The sequence below is a fragment of the Paroedura picta genome, chromosome 5, assembly GCF_049243985.1.
Source record: "Paroedura picta isolate Pp20150507F chromosome 5, Ppicta_v3.0, whole genome shotgun sequence".
NCBI lineage: Eukaryota > Metazoa > Chordata > Lepidosauria > Squamata > Gekkonidae > Paroedura > Paroedura picta.
Genome location: NC_135373.1, coordinates 53,866,980 through 53,891,153, shown reverse-complemented (window position 1 = coordinate 53,891,153; position 24,174 = coordinate 53,866,980). Strand labels below are relative to the sequence as shown.

At 39.1% G+C, this 24,174-nt stretch overlaps 1 protein-coding gene across 6 annotated transcripts in view; it reads right to left on the bottom strand.

The window, feature by feature from the left end:
- The window catches only part of CACNA2D1 (calcium voltage-gated channel auxiliary subunit alpha2delta 1), a 419,757-nt gene that overhangs the window by 92,605 nt on the left and 302,978 nt on the right, over nucleotides 1–24,174 (bottom strand). For all 6 annotated transcript variants that reach the window (XR_013231087.1, XM_077338003.1, XM_077338001.1 and 3 more), the window contains 3 exons: nucleotides 14,507–14,576; nucleotides 14,069–14,119; nucleotides 11,285–11,384 (listed from right to left, as the gene is read on the bottom strand). Coding sequence is in view for 5 of the 6 variants with exons in the window: in XM_077338003.1 (XP_077194118.1) it covers nucleotides 11,285–11,384; nucleotides 14,069–14,119; nucleotides 14,507–14,576 (221 nt within the window). In the remaining variant the exon portion in view is untranslated. The remainder of the gene's footprint in view (nucleotides 1–11,284; nucleotides 11,385–14,068; nucleotides 14,120–14,506; nucleotides 14,577–24,174) is intronic.

Below are 24,174 nucleotides of genomic sequence, written 5' to 3'. Positions count from 1 at the left end.
GAGGGTGGATTCTATGGTCTTATGCGCTGCTGAGGTTACTTCTCTCTACAAACGCCATCAGATCCTGCTTCTGAATCTCTAGGCATTTCCAAACTCCAGGTTGGTGTACTAATAAGAGACCGATTTTTTCCTTATCAACTCTCTTGGTGGCAAATACATCTCCCTCCCAGAATATTAAGTAATCCTGCATTCTCAACAGAGGCTTGCTTCATTGGGTAAGGGGATGCTTACACTTAATGCATTCAAAATATTTTTATAGAAGTTTCTCTGCCTGCTGCAAGCAGATTTCAATAAAAAGAAGCCACAATGCCAGTGTTAAATTGGAACCACTGCCAGGCATCCAAGTACAAGCTTCAGTGACACAGGAAGGCCGTTCCTGGCAATGCTCCTTTGCAGGTTTTCTGAAACAGGAGGAAAGACCAGGGCCGGTTCTCTAGCCAGGCCAAGCCACCACATTGAACATGTGGGGTGGCACAGCAGGGGGTTAGTCTTTTCTCAGCAAGGATTTTTTGTAATGCAAAAGCAGGCATACTTTCCCCACCCCCACCCCCAATATAACTTGGTTCCATTGAAAGTTTCTCTGCAAGTTATTTTATGTACCCACAATCTCTGAAACCAAATAGCAGAATGAATAAATAAACAACAATGGAAAGGCCCCTCTATAACTGTTTCAAACTTGTATGTCAATGCTTCAAGCCAGGTCCAAATCTGTTTTATCTTTGCACTGTCCTTGGTTAGTACATCACTTTCCATCATGGGAGAAATCTTGGAACAGGGTGTTTAATGTATACAATATTCCAGTGCAAATGGGAGTTAGTAGTTATGGGGTGGAAATGCGATTCATAAAAAGGTTGCCTGTCACTTAAAACATCCAACCTACAAGTTAACAACTTTCACCAAGAAAACAGAGTCACTTTGTGTGCCCTTCTCTCTCAGAAGAGAAAGAGACAGCTTGTCTGAAACCATGAAACTTGATTTTTTGTTAATAATTTTTAAAACTGATGATTTTATTGATGTTATGTGATGTGATGTAATTGATAACTGTTGTGAGCCGCCCTGAGCCCTATGGGAAACGGTGGCATACAAAGTGGAAAATGAAATAAATCAGGTTTCTCAAGGATAACCTCTGTAGCATCCTGAAAGCTGATTATTCCAGGATCCCCTTCCCACACACCCACAACAACACTGTGAAACAGTGCAACTAACCTGCACACCTCTGTGAGATTTTACTGAAAGAAGAAATTGACCGGATAGTTTAACATAAATATGGCTAGAAGAAAATGACCTATGTCTGTCCCAACTAACACCCCCTTGGTATGCTGATCTTTGCCAATCCCATACAGCTGGCCAAGGATTCCTTGAGTCCTTGAACTTCCACAGTCCTATAGGAAAAACTATCTCAGGCATTGGTGGCATGGTCTTTAAATTAGGGATTAAAGACGGATTAGGCATTCTTCTTGTGACCTTGGGGTTGTCACAGACTGTTTCCACACCAGAGGCTTTGTGCCAGGCTGCAAGGTGGAGATTGAGCCGGGGCAGGTTGCCTCACCTCTTCCTGCTCCCACACAGGGGAGCTTTTGAACCAGTGTACCTCATCTGGTCTGGATTTATGCTCCTGCATGGGAGTCGGGGCAGTGAAGTTCCCAGTGTGGAAATGGTCACAGTTCTGTTAGAGCTGTTTTGGACCAATTAGTTTCTCCCCCAAAACCAGTGTCCCATCTACTCCAACGTGCCTATATAACTTCTGGATCATACAGGCACGTCACCCTGCTTTTTTTGGGGGGGGGGTATTGCCCCAAACAATTGATGCACAGATCAGCTGTTTGTCGAGCTGTACTTGAATCACCCAAACCCAAATCCTAATACTGATGGTGAGATTTGGGTGATTTGGGTATTATCAAGTCAATTTAAACCGAATCAAAACAATACCACATTTTTTTCTTGGGACATATCCCTAAAGATGATCGACTGATGACTATTGCATAAACTTGACTTAAGCAGACCTTTAAAATGGAACTTGACCAAAGGGTATCCTTGTCCTTGAACCTGTTGCCTGCAGATATTTCTGCAGAGCTGGCATAACATGCCTACTCAATCAGGTTTGGGATACAATGCTGAGGTACAGGCAGACTTTCCTTAAGTGTTTCATTGGTGCAGAAAATCCAGGGTGAGGGAAGGCCTAGTACAGCTGTATGCAGAAAAGTTAATTGAGCTTGGCTGTGTAATTCCTCCTTGCAAATAATACTGATTTAGGGGAAAATCCCTGCTCTTTAAACTAATTCAAAAGGAGCATATTGCTATATCTAACAATCACTCTGGGAATACAGAAATTTGAAAACATACAGCTAGCATGCAGCCAGACTAATCAGATTTTGCTGCGGTTGATTTTTCAATCTTCTGGGGGTCGTTGCTCTCTTGCTCTGACCGTGAAGGCTAAAGCAGTTTGGTGACCCAGATGTATCTATCCATATTAAATGAGCAGCAGTGAAATAGATCTAATTCCAAAAGGCTTTGCCTTGTAACTAAATCCAGCTTTGCTGGTTCCCTTTGTGGGTGCACGTCTGCGTGCTCTGTAATAGGATCTTAGGGTTAATTCTGAAAAGCAGCTAAAGCCGAATATTGCCAGTCTTTTGAAACCCCAATATGTATTTTAGCAGCTCCAGCGTGCTAATACTTTTTTCAAAGGGCCCTTACCAAATCGAGTTGGAAGCTGTCCTAACTGCAGATTCTAGCATGCCTGCTTTAGGGCATTCCAAATCAATGCAAGATCGTGAGCAAGTACTGTGCTGTGTTAATGGCTTGTGTTTTATATTGTGAGTTTTTAAACTGCAAGCCACCTCGTGTCGGACTTTGTTGAAGCAGCATACACACAGTCTTATCTTCTTAATAAATAAATAAGTAAATGGTATATTGAATATTCAGCAGTATGCTAAATCTTGTATAATGTACTGACAAAGAGAATGAACGAGGAATTCTGCAGTTCAAATCCTGCCTCTGCCATGAAATTGCTGGCAGTGCCATCCTACCCTCCAAAATCCTCAGCAGAGTTACTCTCTTTCTGGTTCACTGAAGTAAAAGGACTCCAAAGAGTGTCATCCAGAAGGCTTTGGATTAGACTATAACAGATCTGGCAAGTCAATGTTGTTTCGGTTAGAGAGCCTATGCACCAAAAAAAGGAATAATAATAATAATTTTTAAAAAACAAACCCAAACCACCCAAATAGAATTGGGTACCACAAAGATAGAACAGGAACCAGGTTAAAAAATGAATTAAACAAAATAACTCAATAATCAGACAGTGCACTTAAAATACGAACTAAAAGCAAAGGTCTTAAATTTAGCATCTAGGTCAGGCTTTTTCAACCAGGGTTTTGTGAAACCCTGGGGTATCTTGATGGCCCTGAAAGGGTTTCCTGAAAGAGGGGCAGGAGGGTGGGTTAATTATTTTTAAATTTATTTTAAAAATTTGTCATAGTCTGAGGTAGAGTGCTTGCCCTTGAAAGCTCATGCTTTGAATAAATCTTTTTTGGTCTTAAAGGTGCCACTGGACTCGGATTTTGTTTTCTTGTGCTGCTTCAGACGAACACGGCTACCCACTTGAATCTATCTTTACAAAAGGCCCAAGTTACACATCCAGAAATTTCACCTAGTCTTCTTCTGAGACTTCCATCCAGAGAAATCTGATTTGCTTCTGAAAGTAGTGCACATATATAGAAAATATCCAATATATAGAAATATCTAAATCTATCTTATCCTGATCATGTTATTAGTATCTAGATATGTGATTGATTCATAACATATTCTGAGGAAGAGTGCTTGCACTCAAAAGCTCACTCACGCCTTGAATAAATCTTTGTTGGTCTTAAAGGTACCACTGGACTCTGATTTTGTTTTGTTGGGCCTTTTGCTAATTCCTAAAAGCATAGAGACAAAAAGTTGAAACCTGATTTGCATTTTAAAGTATTATTTGCTATAATAATTGATTAAGCAATACTAGGACCTTTGATAATTTCAGCATTTATCTTCACTGTAATTGTAGGGTTAATTTTTATTTGCTCATATTTTTGTCTTGTTTAATCATAGACTCACAGAATCATAGAGTTGGAAGGGGCCATACAGGCCATCTAGTCCAACCCCCTGCTCAACGCAGGATCAGCCCAAAGCATCCTAAAGCAAATAAAAAGAACAATTTCCTATATCGATAAAAAATCAAAATTTTTACATGTTTTCTGTCTGGTTTGCTAGTAAAAGTTCAAAGAACTGAACTCAGCCCTTGCTCTTTTGTATTATCAGAATTAAAGTTTGATAATAATCATTTCAGAGATAAATCCTGGAGAAATCTGCTGCTAACTGGAGTCATGGGAAAACTACTTTTGTGTTGCAATACAAAACAACATTACACATGTATCCCTTTCCATGATGAAAGACTGCCAACATTTTAAAACTGTATCTTTTCTAGCAATCTTAAACTGGACTCTCTTTGCAACATCACTCTCTTCCCCCAATATTTCTGTGGTTTGCTGGCTTTATTTCTTTGGCCTTATACTGTACATTATGAGCCTCTGATGAAGTGAACTCTGAGTCTCATGACATTTTGTTAGCTTCTTATGGTGCCTACAGGACACTCGCCTTAAAATAAACTCCATAAAGCAAAGTTTTGGTATTAGGATACATCATGCTTTGTAAAACAAAACAAAAACAAAAACAAAAAACTACCCCTCACTATTTTTATAACTATTAGAAGATAACTGTATTTCATTTAAGAACAGTTGGGAAGCTGATATTGTCAATTAGTGGTTCATGTTTTTAAAGAACATCAAGGCAAAAAATAATAATTAACACTAAATTGTGGGATAAATTTCTATGGGTTCCAATAGGACATAGAGACAACAGCTGAGACATCTTCCCTGCCGAAGTTAAAACACTAATGCCAAAGCAGAAATGGACATTCACTTGTGCCAACATTTTAAAAGTATATCTTTCCTAGCAATCTTAAACTGGACTATCTTTGCAACATCACTCTCTTCCCCCAATATTTTTGTGGTTTGCTGGTTTTATTTCTTTGGCTTTATACTGTGCAGATTTTACTTCTATTCTTCCTCCACCATGCCCAGGGGAGCTACTCCCCCTCCCCCTCCCCCAATTTCATCCCATAACAATCCTGTGTGAAAGATTAAACTGAAAAAGACTGAGAGAAGGAGGGCAACTGACCAAAGGTCACCATGTGGGGAGACAACAACATCTATAGAGGTAAAGTATTTCCTGTTTCCTTAGAGAACACAAGTCCCTACTGCTTCTTTGAACAATGCTAATACTTTATTTCTGCATCCAAATGGGTAAACATGAAGTTGCAGTTCCTAAAGTCTTGAGATCTTGAGCAGGCAATGGTAGAAAGCCTTTATAATTTGCCTACAGAAGTTCCCTACAGTATGGACTTCTCTCCCTCTATGGGTTTAAAATGGAAATAAACTTCTGTGGAAACCACAGCTTACCCACAATCATAAACAAATTATACTCTCTCTGTCAACATGAGAAACTGAGTCCCTAAATCATAGCACGCTGGGATGGAATTGCAACCCCTATCATCTACCACTTAGAGCTATCAAAGCATATAACCGGATTAGTGGGGAAACAGCTGTATTGTGCATACATTTAAGCTCTTTTAAACAGCAGGCTTCCTTTCCGCAACAAAGCACACTGCTTCAGATAGTAGAAATGCAAATTCCAGGGGAAATTAGAACATATTAATCCCTGACAGCCTTTACCGGCTTAAATATCTTCTGCAGCCTTTTCCTCTTTGGAAATAGCTTGCAAGGACACCATGAAAATAGAGAGCTAAAATTATTAAAGCATCTACCTCCACCTGCTCCCCTCCAGCCTAATGTTCTCTGGGAGTTTCCCCCTATCCTGATATGGCTGATTAAATCCACACTGCTCAGAAAATGACTGATAGGTGTAAATCTCAGGCAGCAGCATGAGCATTAAAGGACACATCAACAATACTGAATTTCTAAGATGCTGTTGGGGATACCAAAAGTATCTAAGAGCTGAGAAGAAGAGCTGTTTTTGTACCTCTGTATTTAGTACCTGAAAGAGTCTCAAAATGGCTTACAATCACCTACCCAACCTCTCTCCACAAAAGACATCCTTTGCGGTCATTGAGGCTGAGAGAGTTCTGAGGGAATTGTGACAGGCACAAGGTCACCCAGCTGGCTGCAGGTGGAAGAGTGGGAAATCAAACCTGGTTCTCCGGAGCAGAGTCTGCACTTATTTTGTTTTTTCCATTGTCAATCCTGTTGAATTCAGATCGCTTTGAACTTGGATCTTCCTCTTCTCCCCCCCCCCCCAATTGAAACAGGAAAGTGTTCTGCACATGGTTAGGGTAGTTCAGAAGGGGGGGGGGAGCCAAGCCTCTTTCTTTCTTTTCTTGAAGGGTGGAGGGAGAGGAGCCAAGCAGGGAGCCTCTTTCTTTTCTTGTAGGGGAGGGGGAGAAGATCGAAAAAGGCAGATAAGGGGGGAAAAATCCAGGACCCACAGAAGTTGAGAGAAATTAGGGGCTTCTCCTTTAAGGTAAATTCATCACATGACCACCTGTGGCCAATTACGGGTCCTCTACCACGGAGGAGAGCCCCGATTCAAAACAATGCGATTTGATAATATATTCAGGATTAAAAGTACTCTAAGATATAGCACAATAAAGGTAGGGTCACTCCGGATCAATCCTTCTTGCTGCAGAAGGAAAATTTAAATTGCCCAAAATCCAACGGAAATCGCATTCTGTGTAGAGGGCAGGGATTGAATCGATCTGGGGTTCTATACAGTTTACACCCAGGTTAAAGCTTGCAGCTCTTAACCACTACACCAAGCTGGCTCCCAGGAGATAGAGCTTCATATCACCAGTCAAGCAGAAACTAGGAAGCCTATCTCACAGGGTTATTGTGAGACTAAAGTGGCAAAAGGGGGGAATTACTTAATCTCCCCAAACTCCCTGATTCAAAAAGGAATTAAAATGTTTTAACAATATAATTTATATTAGGAATTATAACTAATCTATTATTTGTTAACCCAGTTTTGTCACATTGTTAGATGCTGTTTGTTATATTGTACATACTATACTGGTTTTGGTTTGCTGCTCTCTAAATAGCAATCCAGTTTTATTACATTATTATTATTATACTGCTCCTTCTGCATTGTTATTAATTCGTGTAATTTTCCTCAAGTCTTAACGAGAAATGCACGCTGTAAAGAAAGTAAAATAAAGAGACTGAGAACTGAGATGCTCTTAAAAGAAATAACTTGACTATACAGCTGGTATGACTGTTTTAAGATAGTCTTACATTTTTAATATTACATGTGAATTGTGTATGTATGTTTTTATGAACAATGTGAGAAGCCAACATGCTGGGAGGGGTGGGGTATAAATCTATTACCAATCAATCAATAAAACGATGGTGAGTTTTATTGATGCAATAATAGATGCAAGAACAAATATGGAATTTTGTATCAAATGTAGTTACCCTCTGAGACAGACAGACAGAACAAACTTGGGTACAACTTCCTAGCCACAAAGAGTTATAATGAGATCCTAAAAGCACTTTCCTGAGAGTAATCCCAATTAAACAAACCTGAATAGTATTCTGAGTTGATCTGCTTAGGACTGCTCTCACAAACTAGGGCGTTCTGGATGACTGCCAGTGATCCTGTAGGTTGGGTCGAGCATTATGAGAATTTATGCTGTTTTCTTGCACCATGAAGTTTATGGTCTGGTCCATACATCTATTTGGCAGTGATCCTCTTTACATGATTTTATATTTTATATTTTTATATTATAATCTATTGGAGCTGCCAACCCCCAGGTGGAGACTGGAGTTCTTCCAGAATTACAACTTATCGCCAGACAACAGAGATCAGTTTCCCTGAAGAAAATGGCAGCTTGGGGGGGGGGGGGGGGAGTGGATTCTATGGCACTATACTCCCCTCCTCAAATTTCACATTTCCCACACTATACCTCTAAATCCCCCTGAATTTCCAAATACAGAGTTAGGATGCAAAATGAGTAAAGCAAGTGCAAAGGGGCAGGTTTGATTTATTTCTTTGTTTATTAAATTTCTATACCACCCTTCCCTTAGGGTGGCTCACAACATATATATATAATATAAATAAGAGTTAAAATATGGCAACTAATTTTAATGGACCCCTCCAAGGCATGATTGTTTGATTAGGGGATACTCCATTTGCAGAACTTCATTCTGACGAATGCTTGCTAAGTTCTGTTCTATTGTAGAGAAACCATGGAAACCATCTCTGATATGCCAAGCCTTTGGGGAGAACTGCATGTTCTCTCTCATTATTATTATTATATTGTGAATTGTCACAGTCGTATATTTGACTGGGAGATGGTGTTCTGCAATTTGAGATCTAGCCAAGTTCTTGGGATTTACAGGGGTATCTTCATAGGATTCTTGCTGTTCCAAGCAACAATCTGTTCTGGAATGGAGTTGGTGTTGTTTGCTCAGTGCCCAGAATGTCCAGATGTTTTGTGAAACTTCTAGGCACTGTTCCAAGGGCTCCAATACATCTGACACAATGGTAACCTTCTTCTCCTAGAGGCACTCTATTCATATTTTGTGATCTTCCCCTGCTCTTTCTTTTTCTATACTGTTTCTCCTGGGGTTGCAGTCAATGATCCAAACCCCGTTTCTCATTTTTTCTATCAGCAGTGTTAAGCTCCACATCTACCATATATACTCATGTATAAGCAGAGTTTTTCAGCACAGTATTCAACACTGAAAAAGTCCTCCTCAGCTTATATGTGGGTATATACAGTATTTGTAATTGGAAGGCTCAAAGAATCTTTGTTTCATCACTCTCCATAATCCTTTCTGATTTGTGCTCCTATGAATTTCTAGCTGATGGTTGTTATTGTTATTAATAATTAATTAATTAATTAATATTATAATAACATTAACATGCTTCAAACTGTCCTGAATGTTTTTCTCCAAGTAAAACAGCAATGTAGAAATCAACTAACTAATGAGACTCAAGGAGATGCCTACCCTTGCATTTAATATGTTGCATTTTCCACATCAAAATGGGAAAATATTACTTTAAAATAAAACATTCCTTTGTAGCCAAAATGACTCTACCACATTTCTTGTATTTTGGTTGTAACTGCCTAGTATAGTCTCATCATGGAAGAAGAAAAGAATTTTCACTACAATCCCATTCTGCACAACTACTCCAATCAAGCATCATGGAATATTTATGCAAGTCCAAAGCTGGAAGTCATGTAAATTGAATTATCTTTCTGCGGAAGTGTGGGTTTTGGTCTGAAGAGGCAATAGATATGAATCAAAGCTCTGTGCAGAGAGCCACAATAAGAGATGCTATGTGCATCCTATCTGTGAGATTTCCCTTCCCTTGAGGATTAATGCTTCGACACAAACAATCCCCAGCTTCCATTGGCATCTGCCTCTAAAGCAATTTTTTTTTAATTACACAGACAAATGTACAAAAGGTAACGTTTTCATGAGAAGGAGTAATGTATAAATTATTCCAACAGTTTTATAATCCTGTTAGTACACCAAGGGAACAATCCCAAACAGGTATATTCAGAAATAAGTCACATTTTATACTGGGGGGTTGCTTCCAGAGAAGTGTTGTGCTGAATTCAGTGCTGAATTCTGTCCTCTAACCTATTTAAAAGAAAGATTCAGGGTGTTTCACCATGATGTAGTCAAAGACCGTTTATGTGAAGAACATTCAAAGAAAAATGGAACTACAGTAGCACACAGACAGAACTCCTCATCTCCAGCCTATTCCCTCTGTCTATGGAGGAGTGGTGAGCAGTACCTAGAGACAAAGCCATGTGTTCCTAGTCTCAGAAAGCCCTCCTGTTCAATGCCTACTTTACATATATTAATTTACTGATGATTTGCCAAATGTATAGCCCACCTTTCTGCCCTCAAAAGAGACAGTGAGGCAACTAGCAAATAAAAACATGCACAATAAAATCACACTTAATAACCATTAAAACCATCCTTCCAATAAAAATAATACAACAACAACAAAAAAAGTTGTCAGGCAACAGGTTAAAATGTTCCTGTATGCCCAGGCTTCCAATTGAATGTTTTAGTCCATCATTTAGAATTTTATGGTTTATTTCCTGCTTGCCAATACTGATGTTTTAGTGACTTACTTTCAAGATGATTCTACACTGCTTTGCTATTGATAACAGTTTTATAATTGGGACAATTGGAATAGTTTTATTGAACAAGATGTTCATTTTGTTGAGCTGTTTTTATTAGATTCTGCTGGGCTGGAAATTCAGCTGCTGTAATGCCTTGAGCCGGTCTTTGGAGAAGTGGCATACAGTTCCGCAGGGCCTGCAAGGAGGAGCTCTTCCGCCAGGCATTTGGTTGAGACCAGATATATATAATCAACAGCGACCAAAGGGCCCCTGCTCCCCACCCCCCCCCCTCAGAACACCACCTATACACTCTGGACCTGTTTGTATGTTGCAACGTTGTATTGTTTATTGGTTATACAATTATAATGTTATATGTTTACAATTATTAGTTATTATTGCACGGTTATTCAAATGTTTTATAGACTGTTCCATGTATTGTTATTATGTTATTATGTAAATGGCCCTGAGCCCCTGGGGAGGGCGGTATATAAATATAATTAATAAAATAAAATACAAATTCACTAAATGAACTTTAAATATAATTGACTGCTTCCTAAAAATAAAGAACTGGTGGTCTCCAAGAAAATACCCCAAGATCATCTGCAACCTTCTCGAGTTCCTGCAGCCAAGAGAGAGATTTCTCAGCAGATGAAAATTAAACCACTAACCTATAAGGATCAGGGTTGCTAACCTCCAGGCAGGGCCTGGGGATCTCCTGCTAGTTCAACTGATCATCAGACAATCGAGTTCAGTTCCTCTGGAGGAAATGGCTCCCCAATGCTACCCTCTCTCTGCTCTCCATATTTCTGCCACTACTAGAGTAGCAGTAGCTTATAACAATAGCAGCAGTATACTTACCTTTAACATGGACAGGCCTCCTGCCCCAGCACCCACCCAGAGCAGCTTGCTGGGTTTCTTCAGGTCCACAAACTGTTGTCTTATAGCAGTTCAGATCAGCAGCATAAAGCTGAGTTGACCCATTTCAGTCAACCTCTTCCAAATTTGCCTTCAATTTTAATAATATACATATAACAACCTACAGCTCAAGCACTTGTGTGCATGAGTAACTTTCAAAGTAAAAAGCAAAGTACTCACTGAAACAACGTTCACAAAATCGTCATCGGACAAGGTTTCTAGCATCTCTATCACGGAGGTCCGGATCAACTTCAGTGTCAATCCACTGACGCTGCCACTCCTAAAAAGAGGTTTTGTTAAAACATCAACTTGTCAATAGACAGACAGCAGTGGGCATTTTATAAAACAGCTCAGATTATTTTGAGATCCCAATGATCTAGTCACACATTAACTTTCATATGATATCTGCCTTAAACTAGATGGTTATCCATTTCCACATTGTACTAGGTAAGCTGCGCTTATACTTTCTATACATTCATCTTCAACTTACTAGGGGATTACTTCTAAAGAAACAGACTTGCAATGATATATAAAAATAATAATTTCTCTTTGCGGATGGCCAGCTCTCACACTATCCATGTTTATTCCTCATATATGAAAAATAGTTGCAGCTTAAAAAAAAATCTACTTAATGTGTAAACATTTTAAAAATATGGATTAATTTATGTACACAGTGTTGTGTGTGCATTTCTAAAGACATTTTGGAAGATGAAGGAAAACAATTAAAAGGCCTGATAAGTGAACATTTTGAAGTGAAATGGTATTTTATTCCATGTTATAGATTTATTTAGGATATAGAATTATATCCTAATTATATCCTAAACACTAATAAAGACACACTTATGCAAACTTTGTGAGAACATCTAATTGCCTTTCAAAGCATAAACTGCAATCACTACCAGGAAGGCAAAGTATAAATGAATCGAGCTTTGCATACCTAAGACAAAACATTATGTGAGAAATATCAACATTTAGCTCTTTTCTAGCTCCTGGTCACTCCCCATGACAAAGGAAGTCCCAAGGGAAGCAGTAGAAAGCTATCTGCATGCAGCCCAATCCTCAGATGTTGGGCTGCAGAGATCACACCTCCAATAACAACAAAACCCCTCAGAAACATATTTTAGTGTTAACAATGGACACTGGCAGCTTTGCATTTATCTTAGGATCAGACAACATTATTTTTTCATTAGTGCTGCAGAATGAAAACATCTGGCGGAAAAATAAAAAGGCACACCAGTAATTCTATATCCTAAATAAATCTATAACATGGAATAAAATGCCATTTCACTTCAAAATGTTCACTTATCAGGCCTTTTCCTTCATCTTCCAAAATGTCTTTAGAAATGCACACACAACACTGTGTACATAAATTAATCCATATGCAGGGAGAATAAATAATGCATGAAGAATACTAAGAGGGACAGAAAGCATCTGCCAAGTCAGTGGTGCTGAACCGGATTGAGGGGTTTGGCATACAATTCCAAGCCACCAAAGGACTCTTCTTCCCTCAGATTTCAATCCAGGGTCATCACACAGACTACTACCAAGTGCCCAAAACTGATGGTCAAACAGAAGGAAACAGTTCTCTCCAGTTTCCTGTTTTCAACTGAAACCCTGTAGGTTGCAAGTTCCAGTAGAAGAACTGGCAGGGAAAGGAAAAAGTTCCTTAACCCTTTCACTCCAAGTGTTTTTCCCCTCAACATAGAACACTAAGGGTGATTCCACCCCAATGGAGTCACTCCGGGGTGCTAGTGGTGTGTTACAGCAGAGCATCTACGGCTTCTTGTGTCCCAAAGGAGGACACAATTCAGCAGTGGACCACGTCTGCCACTAAAATGTGTCCTGATGGGGGACGCAGACATGGTGGCAAGGTTATGCCATGTGGGAAGATGGGGGTTGCAGGAAGGTGGGATTGTATGAAAATGCAATCTCACCTTCCTGCAAAAAAAAAAAAGCCCCATTTGGCCCTGCAGCACCACAAAGACCCATTATGCACGGGGGTTTTAGCGCACATTCGGGGTGGAATGGCGGCGACTAAAATCACGGATAACGCACGGAGCCGGCTGCAACCGGCTGCAGCTTCGGTGCATGCCGCCGAAAAAGCCGCGTCAGTGAAACGCGGAAGAAAGCGCAGCTTCCGGGTGAGCGGGGCGCAACCAGAAGCGGCGCCCGGATCGGCGCGTGCATAATCGGTTACTCTGGGTTTTGCCGCCGTCGCGCCCCGCCCCGTGTATAACCGGTATGCGTCGCGTCTTCCCCCTCCGCGTTTTCCATGTGACCCGAAATCGCCGTTTCGGCGGCCGTGCATAATGGGCCAATGCACCACAGAGCTGAGTGGTGCATTTTTTGCCCCATCCAGGCCTCTGGAGGATGGAGAGAAGTCAGACCTAGAAGGCCCATCCACACAGGCCTCCACTGGGCTAGGTCCCATTGGCCCCCAGAGCACTTGAGGGAAGGCGGAAAATATCCACGTTTCGTTAAAGCGGGGCAAAGGCAGCCTAATGCACGCCAGACCCTGGCCTGGCAGCAACATCATGTGGAAGTGGAGATAAGCCTTGCTTCCATATGAGCACCCTCCTGGCCTTTTCCATGCATGTGGAATTGGCTTTTTGGAGAACAGGGTCTGATAACAGTATTTTTTATTTCCTGACATGAAAGGCAACCAGGAGCATAATTCTGACAGGGAAAATGGTTGGAATGGAAAAAGAACGCAACTCCATTCCTCCACTTACATTTTCCTGCCATTTCTGAGACTGCTTTGGGGGTTTTTTCATCAGAAGTTGTGAAAAATGATGACACACATGTCATATATCTATTCAATTTATTTCTTCAGGAACTCAGATTTTAGCAAGATAGTGTCATAAAAATACTTTTCATAAGTCCTTTTCTTCCCAGTTTAAAAATCTTTCACAGTAGTTCTGAACTTTATTCACCCTCCCTCTCACATGAACATGGGTCACTTACGCATCCACTAAAATGAGCATATCTTTGGGAGATGCAGCTCCTTGGATATACCTGAAAGGGGAGAAAAAGATGAAAGTTGGAAGTTTTAAAAAATATCATGCCAGAGTTTGATTCCCAGAACTTAAGATGCCAAAAAACAAACAGAGCCAAAACAGACAAACAGACTTCTTGTATTTCAGGAAACAGTAATACACATAAACAAGTTTTGTTAACATTCTTTTTTCTCAGTAAAAAAAAAGCCCTTTTAAAAAGAAGGCCCTTCGTATCTGAATTTAACTGGAAACGTTTTTTTCAGGAAAAAGACATAGAGGAATCAGCTACATAAAAATGTGTCTAAATTTTGTTTGTTTGTATGTTTAATTTATTGCTCTATTTCTAAGCCACAGCTCCCACACCAACCAGCTCGCAGTCGCTTTTCCCTGGCTCATAACTGCTTACCATGGTCTTCTACGAACATCATACAGATCTATCTTGTTCTGAGTTCGACTTTTGTCTACCCATGGGGAGGCTGAAATATGAACAAGAAACAAGTTTATAACACCACTTTATAAATCATTCTCATTGCAACTGCTAAATATCACAATCACTTTAAACACCTGTAGTTTGCCCTGGTGGATCTTTGGCCTTCAGTAACTAAAAATGGCACTGAGTTACACCCCCCCCCCCTCCAAACTGACAAATACATGGCACACAGGACTATCATTGTTGTAAGAGCTAAACAGGATGCCTATCTTCCATCTCCACATAAAGGTAAAGGTATCCCCTGTGCAAGCACCGAGTCATGTCTGACCCTTGGGGTGACGCCCTCCAGCGTTTTCATGGCAGACTCAATACGGGGTGGTTTGCCAGTGCCTTCCCCAGTCATGACCGTTTACCCCCCAGCAAGCTGGGTACTCATTTCACCGACCTCGGAAGGATGGAAGGCTGAGTCAACCTTGAGCCGGCTGCTGGGATCGAACTCCCAACCTCATGGGCAGACAGCTTCAGACAGCATATCGCTGCCTTACCACTCTGCGCCACAAGAGGCTCTTATTCCATCTCCACATACTAGATAGTAAAAAGCAGGATAGGGGAGGGCTATAGGTTCTCCTGAGGCAGTTGGTTTCCTGATGCTGTAAAGGAAATGCTGTGGCAAGTGGACCTTAGCCCTGGATTCTCTTAGGCTCCTTAGCTGAACATGCAGTTCAGTGTATCAGGACTTGAGAACAACAGAGTCTATGGAACTGTGCAGTCTTGTCAGTGATTGCAAAGGAAGCTCAGAAAACAAGTTCCACAGAGATACAACCCACTCCCGTTCTTCCAATATGACTTGATGGCTGTAAGACAAAGGTGACAGAAATAAGATCTATTCTTCCTCCTCTCTCTTTCCCTTCTTCCCATTTGAAAAACTAGCATTACAGGCACATGGAGTCTTGGGAAACATAATTATCCAGGGGTCTAGAGCCTATGCCATTGGGCAGAGAATACTGTCTATGACTCCTTTATCCTAGGACATGGCTTTTATAGATGGGTGGTGGGAAGCAGACAAATAACAGAGATGAGATTTTATCTGGTGCTGCTGTCCTATCACATAGTAAAACTGGGAGCATTTTTTTAAAAAGGTGATGGGGAAGTGTGGGTTCAGGGCAGAATATTTTCCAACTGAAACTGATTTGAGTCTGGGTTCAAATTCAAAAGAACCTGGGTTAGACTAGCATTGAAGTAAGCCATTCTGAGTGAGGTGACTTTATATTAGGAACACGGTCAACTCAGTTCATATCTTGTTATCGTTTCTGTTTATGTCAACTGAACTCAATGCTGTAGAGAAGGAAAATCTGGTGAGAGGTTGTTACTTTTGATAGCAGTCCTGTGTCCTCCAAAATAGGTAGCTCTACCTTAATCACATGAGAGAACACTCCAATGAGACACATTTTCATTATCGTGAGATGAGTAACTATACCCTGGTTTCCTTTTGTAGTGTTAAATGGCTACCCATGAGGCTCATAATAAACAACATGAATGATATGTGTTCTACTGTAACTTGTGTTACCCAGCACACAACAATATGCCTCCAGTGTGATAATTCAGCTCAGGAACCAAAATGTAGCAACACTCAACCTTTTCAGATTGCTAACTTGATTAAAAACTTTTTAAAATTACATGTACACAACACAGTAACATGGTAAGCACCCTTATAATTCATTTCAATCACATTGAGTACAGCAACTTATACACAAATATATAACATAGATCTCAATTAATCAAGTGGATTATAAACACAAAGCATATTTCAATAGTAAGCCATAAAAATCATACACCATCCATTTTAAAATTTTAAAAATATGTTTTAATTCAAATAATGTTCAATATTTCTAGTTTTAATGATTCCTGTGGTTTAGTTTGACTCCGGTACATAAGAGAAGACCATTTTTGACACACACAGAAATTGTGGCTGTCTATCCCCTTTCCAAAATGTTCTAAATGAAGACATATTTCCCATCAACATTATATACCATTGTTTTCTAAACCATTTATCAGCGTCAGGTGCTTTTCTTATCTCGACAACATTCTAACAACTGTAAATAAATCTGCCAATAATTGCATAATCAAGTATATAATAAATGATGGCTACAAAGTGTTTCTATTTCTCAGGATGTATCAATACTGACTCCAACATCTTGGGAAATTTAACTATTTGTGATTGCTCACTTTGCATTAAGCTTCTATTTTTTAAGAATTGAAAGGTAATACTTCATCTTTGCATATATAGTATTTCTACATAAGACATGATCATACCATCCTTAATAAAAATGTATAATTCTGCTCATATATTTTCCCACACACATCAAAGTTACTATATTGAAAGGCCTTGGAATGTGGTGTAGAAATTGATGCTTGAAATTTTTGTTTTTACACTTCTCCCAGCTGTTTAAAAAAGCTGACTGGTTGTTGGTTTTGTCTATGCCTTCCTTCCAACCAAATCCAGTTATTTAACAGGCATGATAATCCAATCTGTTTAATCCCCTCTATCTTCTTAAGCTGATCTTCACTACACCAACAGGAAATAGCAACCAGACAAATGGCATCATAATACCTATTTATATTTGAAGCAGCTTTCCCTCCTTTATCACATGTTTGTTACACAGTTCGTGGACAACATCTAGAATTTGTTTTGTTCCAAATAAATCTCGTAACAATATTTGGATGTTTGGCAATGTAGATTTACATATTTATAATGGGAATGCTGTTATAATGAAAAGTATTTTGGACTAATTCCAGATTTTAAAACAAAATAGGGAGTATAAGTAACATCCAATATTATTTTTTGCTGTAGTAATAAAGGTAAAGGTGTCCCCTGTGTCTGACCCTTGGGGTGACGCCCTCTAGCGTTTTCATGGCAGACTCAATACAGGGTGATTTGCCGGTGCCTTCCCCAGTCATTACCGTTTACCCCCCAACAAGCTGGGTACTCATTTTACTGACCTTGGAAGGATGGAAGGCTGAGTCAACCTTGAGCTGGCTGCTGGGATTGAACTCCCAGCCTCATAGGCAGAGCTTTCAGACTAATTTATGTCCAGATTTAAAGGATCTCAACACCTACGAAAATTCCAGTCTGTTCTATCAAGCACTGTTTCCGCATCAATAAATACAATAACAGGGGCATTCTGCTACTTGGAACCAGATTAATCAAAAACCTAATGTTCCAAGTCATTAATATTATTTTTATTAATCAAGTTTGGTCAATATCAACATTATTTGCCAAGATTTTATTTAATCTCATGTCCAAGACTGCTGCAAATGTTTTATAATCTAAATTTAACAACAGATATGGGATGATAAGATACTGGTTCTTGCAGATATCTTCCCTTCTTTGGTATTACTGTAATCTTTGCTTCTGTCCAAGTATCCATAAAGTTACTTAATTCCAGCATAGTATAAAATCATTTAATTAAACACAGAACAAACATTTCTAGGCTATTTTATAAAATTCATTTGTGAATTCATCCAGCCCTAGGGCCTTATTAGATTTAAATTATTTTATAATCCCTATTGCTTCTTGAGTTGAAATTAGTTGATGTAATATTTCTCAATGTTCTATATCAAATCCAGGTATTTTAAAGTTATCTAAAAATACGTGCACTATATGTTAATACTATCTATGTATATAACTTTTTTTTAAGTTACAGAATATCTTCAGTGTTTTGCAAAACTGATCAATATCAGATTCTAATAGAAAATGGAGCCCAATATTAGGATATATTGTTTGATGAAGTAGGATGGAAAGAATTAATAGATTTGTATGAGTTATTTCTAAATGGAAATATAAACACGGAAAAATAATCAGTATTTTTGAAAAATGTATAAGGTATATTGTGATACATCAGCTTAATGTTCATATTAATAGTTCTGTAAATGAGATATGTAGTAACTTTCTCTTTTCTTGTAATGCTTTTTTTGAATAAATAAAATCTATTTTAAAAACAAAAACAAAATATCTTCAGTGTTTGTACAACTGTTTGAGTTACTATTCCACGTCCTGTTCTTAATTTCATCACTTTAATTATTTCTTTTTCTGCCAGAATTTTAGTTAGAAATTTTCTAGGCTTATTCCCATAATTAAACATAGTTGTTTGAGGTTTTAGTAACAATTTAGCTGCATTCAAGACATCATTAAATTTCATAACCTCTCATGTAAGCTTGGAATGAGTTCCAAAATGTCATATAATTAACATCCTGAGTATCATTAATTTGAAAGAAAAAAGATGTTTCTGGTTTCACCTTTATTCTGCAATAATAAATTATTCACCTTCCCCCCATTCCTTTTTCAGGGCCTCACTTTAAATATTATGTCGAAAAAGCAAAGATAACTGTTCATAAATAGCTGCACCTACTGAGATACCCTTGGCTCTTTTAACCATGTCTATTGTCAGTGAAGACATAGCCTATCCTAGAGTGGGAATCATGCCTATAGGAAAAGACAGTATACTCCTTCTTAGCTGGATTCTTAGAGCTAAAAATATTCAACATTTTCATATCCTTCAGCCACTTTTAATTATTTATTGAAATCTGAGAAGGATTTCTTGAAAAGATTATAAAAATGCAATCAAGTTATAATCAGCTTAAAGGAGAAATCATAATTGTCAACGATGAGAAGATTCTGTGCTTTAAAGTATATGTGGCCGATCTTTTCCAAGAGGTACACAATGTATTGGGAATGACAGGAAGTCATTACTGTTTAAGCTCACTACAGAATAAACTCTTAGGCTAACTTAGAGTTAGATCCAGTTTCATTTTGATATATTCATTTTTTTGGACCTATGACTCTGGTGCTGTCATTGTTCTGATTAAAAATAACCATACTACCTATGATCAATTGGTGGAAGGAATTTTATGTTGAATTCTGATTTCTTTATAGACTCAAGAAATTACCAATATTCAAATTTATAGTCAGACAACATCAGAATTCTCATGACTATTATTTCAAAAAGGAAATTCTACAGAATAGTGCTTGTATAATCCCCATGGGATACATACATCTATTAAAAGCCAGCTTCAGGCTCCACATGGAAAATTTCATCTGATTTCAAACTTGCAAATTGCCACTTGCTCTACAACCTTATGAAAAATAGATCATGTGTCGAACTACTTAAACCTTTTTGGTCTGAGTGACCATAAATAAATACTGATTGAACTACTTAAACCAGTGATTCTCAGCCTGGAGGTCAGGACCCCTTTGGGGGTCGAACAACCCTTTCACAGGTGTTGCGGCAGGGCAAGCAGCTTGGCTGGGGGGGGCACTGCCACTGTTGCTGCTCCTCCTGCAGACGCCCGTACTTGGCCGCTAGCCACTCCAGCAGTGCCTCCAGCGCAGTGCTGTCTCCCGCCAGGCGCTCCAGGTGGCAGTGCAGCTCAGCAGGACAAGAGGCAGAACTGAACTGAGAATCCCCGGAAAAAAACAATTTAAATACTATCATGAACAATGGATCTTCATGCCGTTAGTTAGTTTTGGTTTAATTTCTGTGATAGAACACTTGCATAGTTTTATGGCTTGGGGTCACCAGAACATGAGGAACCGTATTAAAGAGTTGTGGCATTAGGAAGGTTGAGAACCATTGATTTAAAGGAAGCAGTCTGCTATATAATTTGGGCAATTTTTTAACTACATTAACATTATATCTATTTTTCCCGGAAGGTTTGCAATTCTGAAGTACATTCTGCCCCCTCCCCCAAAACTGGATGAAAGGGAGCATGTTCATTCAAATGTTTCCATTAGGTGAAGGTTCATGAGCAAATTCAACCGTAAAGAAAAATAGGTTCCAAGCTATTGTTTCAAGGATGAAACAATAGTTTGCAATAAAATTTGCTTCAGAGACTTCTTGATTCCTACCACTGAACAATGTCTGCTCAGAAAAGGGCTTTTGTTACAGTTCTGATTACTAAACAATTCAATATATGGTTACCTTGCAAGTTTAAAAAATATTCATATTGTTTTCACCTTACCTCTTTATATACTAACCAGTTTTGGTAAAAATCTAAGCAATATGTGGCCCTGCTGCTTTGTCTATTGCAAAAGCAACTAATGATCATGATACAGAAAACCTTTTCCCCTCTAGAAACTCTTCTGGACTACAAAATGTATTTCCTAACAGTTAAACAAATCTAATTATAGAATAATGTACATCCAAATATACAAACTCAGGCATGAGCCAGTCCTAAATAAAGTTGCATCCTTCCTATCCTATTGATTTCAACAGAATTAGAAAGATGTAACTCATGCTTAATAGGACTACCTACTCTGGAATGCAAAATTCCTGAAGATCTGTGAGCAATGCCTGGGGAGGACAGAGCTCAACTGGGATGTGATGCTATGCCAGCTTCCTGCACTCAGAGGTAAGACTTTCCCTCCCTTTCTATTTCCTTTTGGTGATTGAGCCACCCTATTAATGTGTTTTATTTCCTGAAGAACTATGGCTGTCCCACCCTATGAGTATATTTTATTGCTGGACTCAGCCCAGGAACCTCAGAGGAGGATCAGAAGCCCACTTTAGCAACTTAAATGGCACTTCAGGCATTTTTAAAATTCAAAAATAACAAAATTGTTTATTTAATATAGAAGGGGGAAGTCAAATGTAATCAAGGGTTGAAATTTCTGAGGTAAAACCAGTACAAGCACAGACTGCAGTTCTTAAGCTTTTCACAGTGATTTAAATATTTATGTTAATAAGTTTTTGTTCAATGTTTTACCAAAACACTTCAGTATACTTCCTTTGAATAATCTCTAATCCTTATGGATTCCAGAAGGCTGGTACATTCTTTCCAGTACCCAAACCCATTCTCTTGAAACACCAGTATTTGTCCTCAATTTTTAACTAATGCTTCAGGTTTCTAAATGTTTCACACCAAATTAGGGATCTCTGCACTCTTCAGAGCTACATCTCTGTTTAACTGGGTAGGGAATTTTCTTCTCTCTTTAGATTTATCCCCTTTCCTTGGCCTGAATGTGAATCTCTGTCTACTTCCCAAACATCCTTGCCAATTTCCCTCCAGTTCTCTGTGCTAAACTACTCTTAGATATTGCTGAAATCAGACTCTCTCTAGTCAAGGCAAAAATTTGACTGACTCCCTTCTCAGCATGCAACTCTCAAGTCTCTCTGCTTAGCTGTTGCTAACCAATCAGATTGCCTGGAGCAGCCAGTAATTCAAGACTTCGTTTCTGTGAAGAATTAACCCTTCACAATACTTCAGTTTTAAAAAATTGCAATCCATCAAAGATGCCATAGAGGCAGCAACTGATCAAAGTTTGGGTTCCTCCATGGGACCGGATACCTGTAGTCTGATTATCTTTATGGTGTTTTATATTTTTATTATGTTTTATTTTTTAAACTGCCTCAGGCAGCACATAAATTTGCTAAATAACTTTTTAAAAAAAGGAATCTCCAGTTGACAAACAGTTATGCCATAAAATAAGGTACATCCTATCATTCACCTACAAATCTACAAGGCAAGAGAGCTATATTCTTTGTTAGATAAGAATGGAGACTCAGCAGCTTTGAAAATGCAGCCCAATACATTATTAAAAATATAGTTTTCATTCTTTGCAAATAGCAATCTGAAAATTTAATGCATTTACAGTTTTGTGAATAATTCCATTAAGTGACAATGAATCATTCCAGAGTAGGTAGTCCTATTAAGCATGAGTTAGATCTTTCTAATTCTGTTGAATCACTTAACTTCAATATAGCGTCAGCAAGTGTTAAACAGAAACGTGGAACACAAAGCAAAGTTTGGATAAAATAAAAATTAATCTCCAAAAAATAACTTACACTTCAAGCAAGTATTTATTTTGAGCATGCAAGCACACACACGTGGGCCAAAGCCCACTTTAAAAGCAGGAGCCATGAGCAGCCTCCCTGCACTAACACTCACTGCAGGAGGCTAGGAGCCAGTGACAACCCCCCCCCCTCCATCCCACTAATTGTTGCCACATGAGGCTGGGAGCTGATGGCAGCTCCCCAGCAGTTCTGGTGGCAGCTGCCTGTGGCAGAGCCTGGCCATGGTCCTCACCCCATGTGGAGGTGGGGAGGTTGGCCAGAATGGTAGGCGCCCCAGCAAGGGCTGATGGCAGTCCTCATACTGTGTGGAGGCGGGGAAGCTAGTTGGAACAGCAGGTGGCTATGGCTCAGGCTGGTGTTGCCCCTTACAGAAGCTGGCTAGAATGGCAGGCAGCCACAGTGGAGGCTGTTGGTGCTCCACATCCCACGCAGAGGTGGAGAGGCCAGCCAGAACAGCTTGCCTCCACAGCAGAGGCTGGCGGTGCTCCTTCCCTGATGCCGAGGTGGAGAAGAGCCTCTGATTGACCCTCAGTGGGGGAGGGCCCTCCCAGTGAGGGCCAATCAGAGGCCCACTGGTGCTTACCGACAGTGCTTTAGCTCCTCTGAGTGGCCCTGGGGGAGGGCTCTCGAGAGCCAATCAGAGGGCTGGCATATCATCAGAAGTACCCTGCACATTTTATGTGACATGAGCTATACATATATAGATATAGAATTGTATATATATATACACACATACAAACATACAAACATATACACATACATACATACATACATACATACATACATACATACATACATACATACATACATACATACATACATACATACATACATACATACATACATACATACATACATATATATATATATATATATATATATATATATATACACACACACACACACACACACACACACACACAACATACAGAATTGTACTAGCAGAAATAACATGGAGGGGACTGTCAACAAGCTCTAAAATAAATTCAAGCCAAATCTTTATATTTATGATGTAGTTGCTACTTGTAACACATCTGAAAGTAAATGGCCCTCTTGTTCAAATTTGTTTAATTGGAAATATATCAACCATGATATTTCAAGTCTTCTTCAAGGGCTTACAATGAATGGTTGAAATCACCCCAAAGTGATTGAGGCCATGAATGGTGCTGATTATAAGTTGCCATCTTGTCTTCTCATAAAAATAACTGCTGAATGTTCTGTCTGCATAACCGAGGCACTCTAGGTCAAGTGACATTTCATATAATCTGCATCATGCAATCATGATGCTGCCATTTTGTTATAAAGACTGACATTCTGTTTTAGTGGGACTGACTGACCACTGCCGATATTCAAGTATGATAGTTAGGAAAATTCAAAGCACTAAGTGAACAGTATGACTTCCATTACCAAAGCATGTAAATAATTTACATTCTAATCCTCAGCCTCTCTTTTTGAAATCAAGTAAACTCAGTTTATTTCTGAAACAACCACTGAATGATAGTGAAGAGGTCTTTGATTAGGGGGTTGGAGCACCTTTCCTATGAGGAAAGGCTGGAGAATGTGGAACTTTTCAATCTAGAAAAAAAAAGATGGATTATAGATGAATACACAATTGAAGAAATAAATACTTTTTTGTTATTTAGGTATTTTCAGCGGATTATGCTTTGGAGCTATCAGAAATTTCTTTCATTCCAAAAGGAGAAGATATATACCTGGAGCTATTCAGCTTTTCAACCTGAAGGTTGTTCCACGTGTTCCCCTTGGATCTGCAATCTGGATAAATATCATTACAGA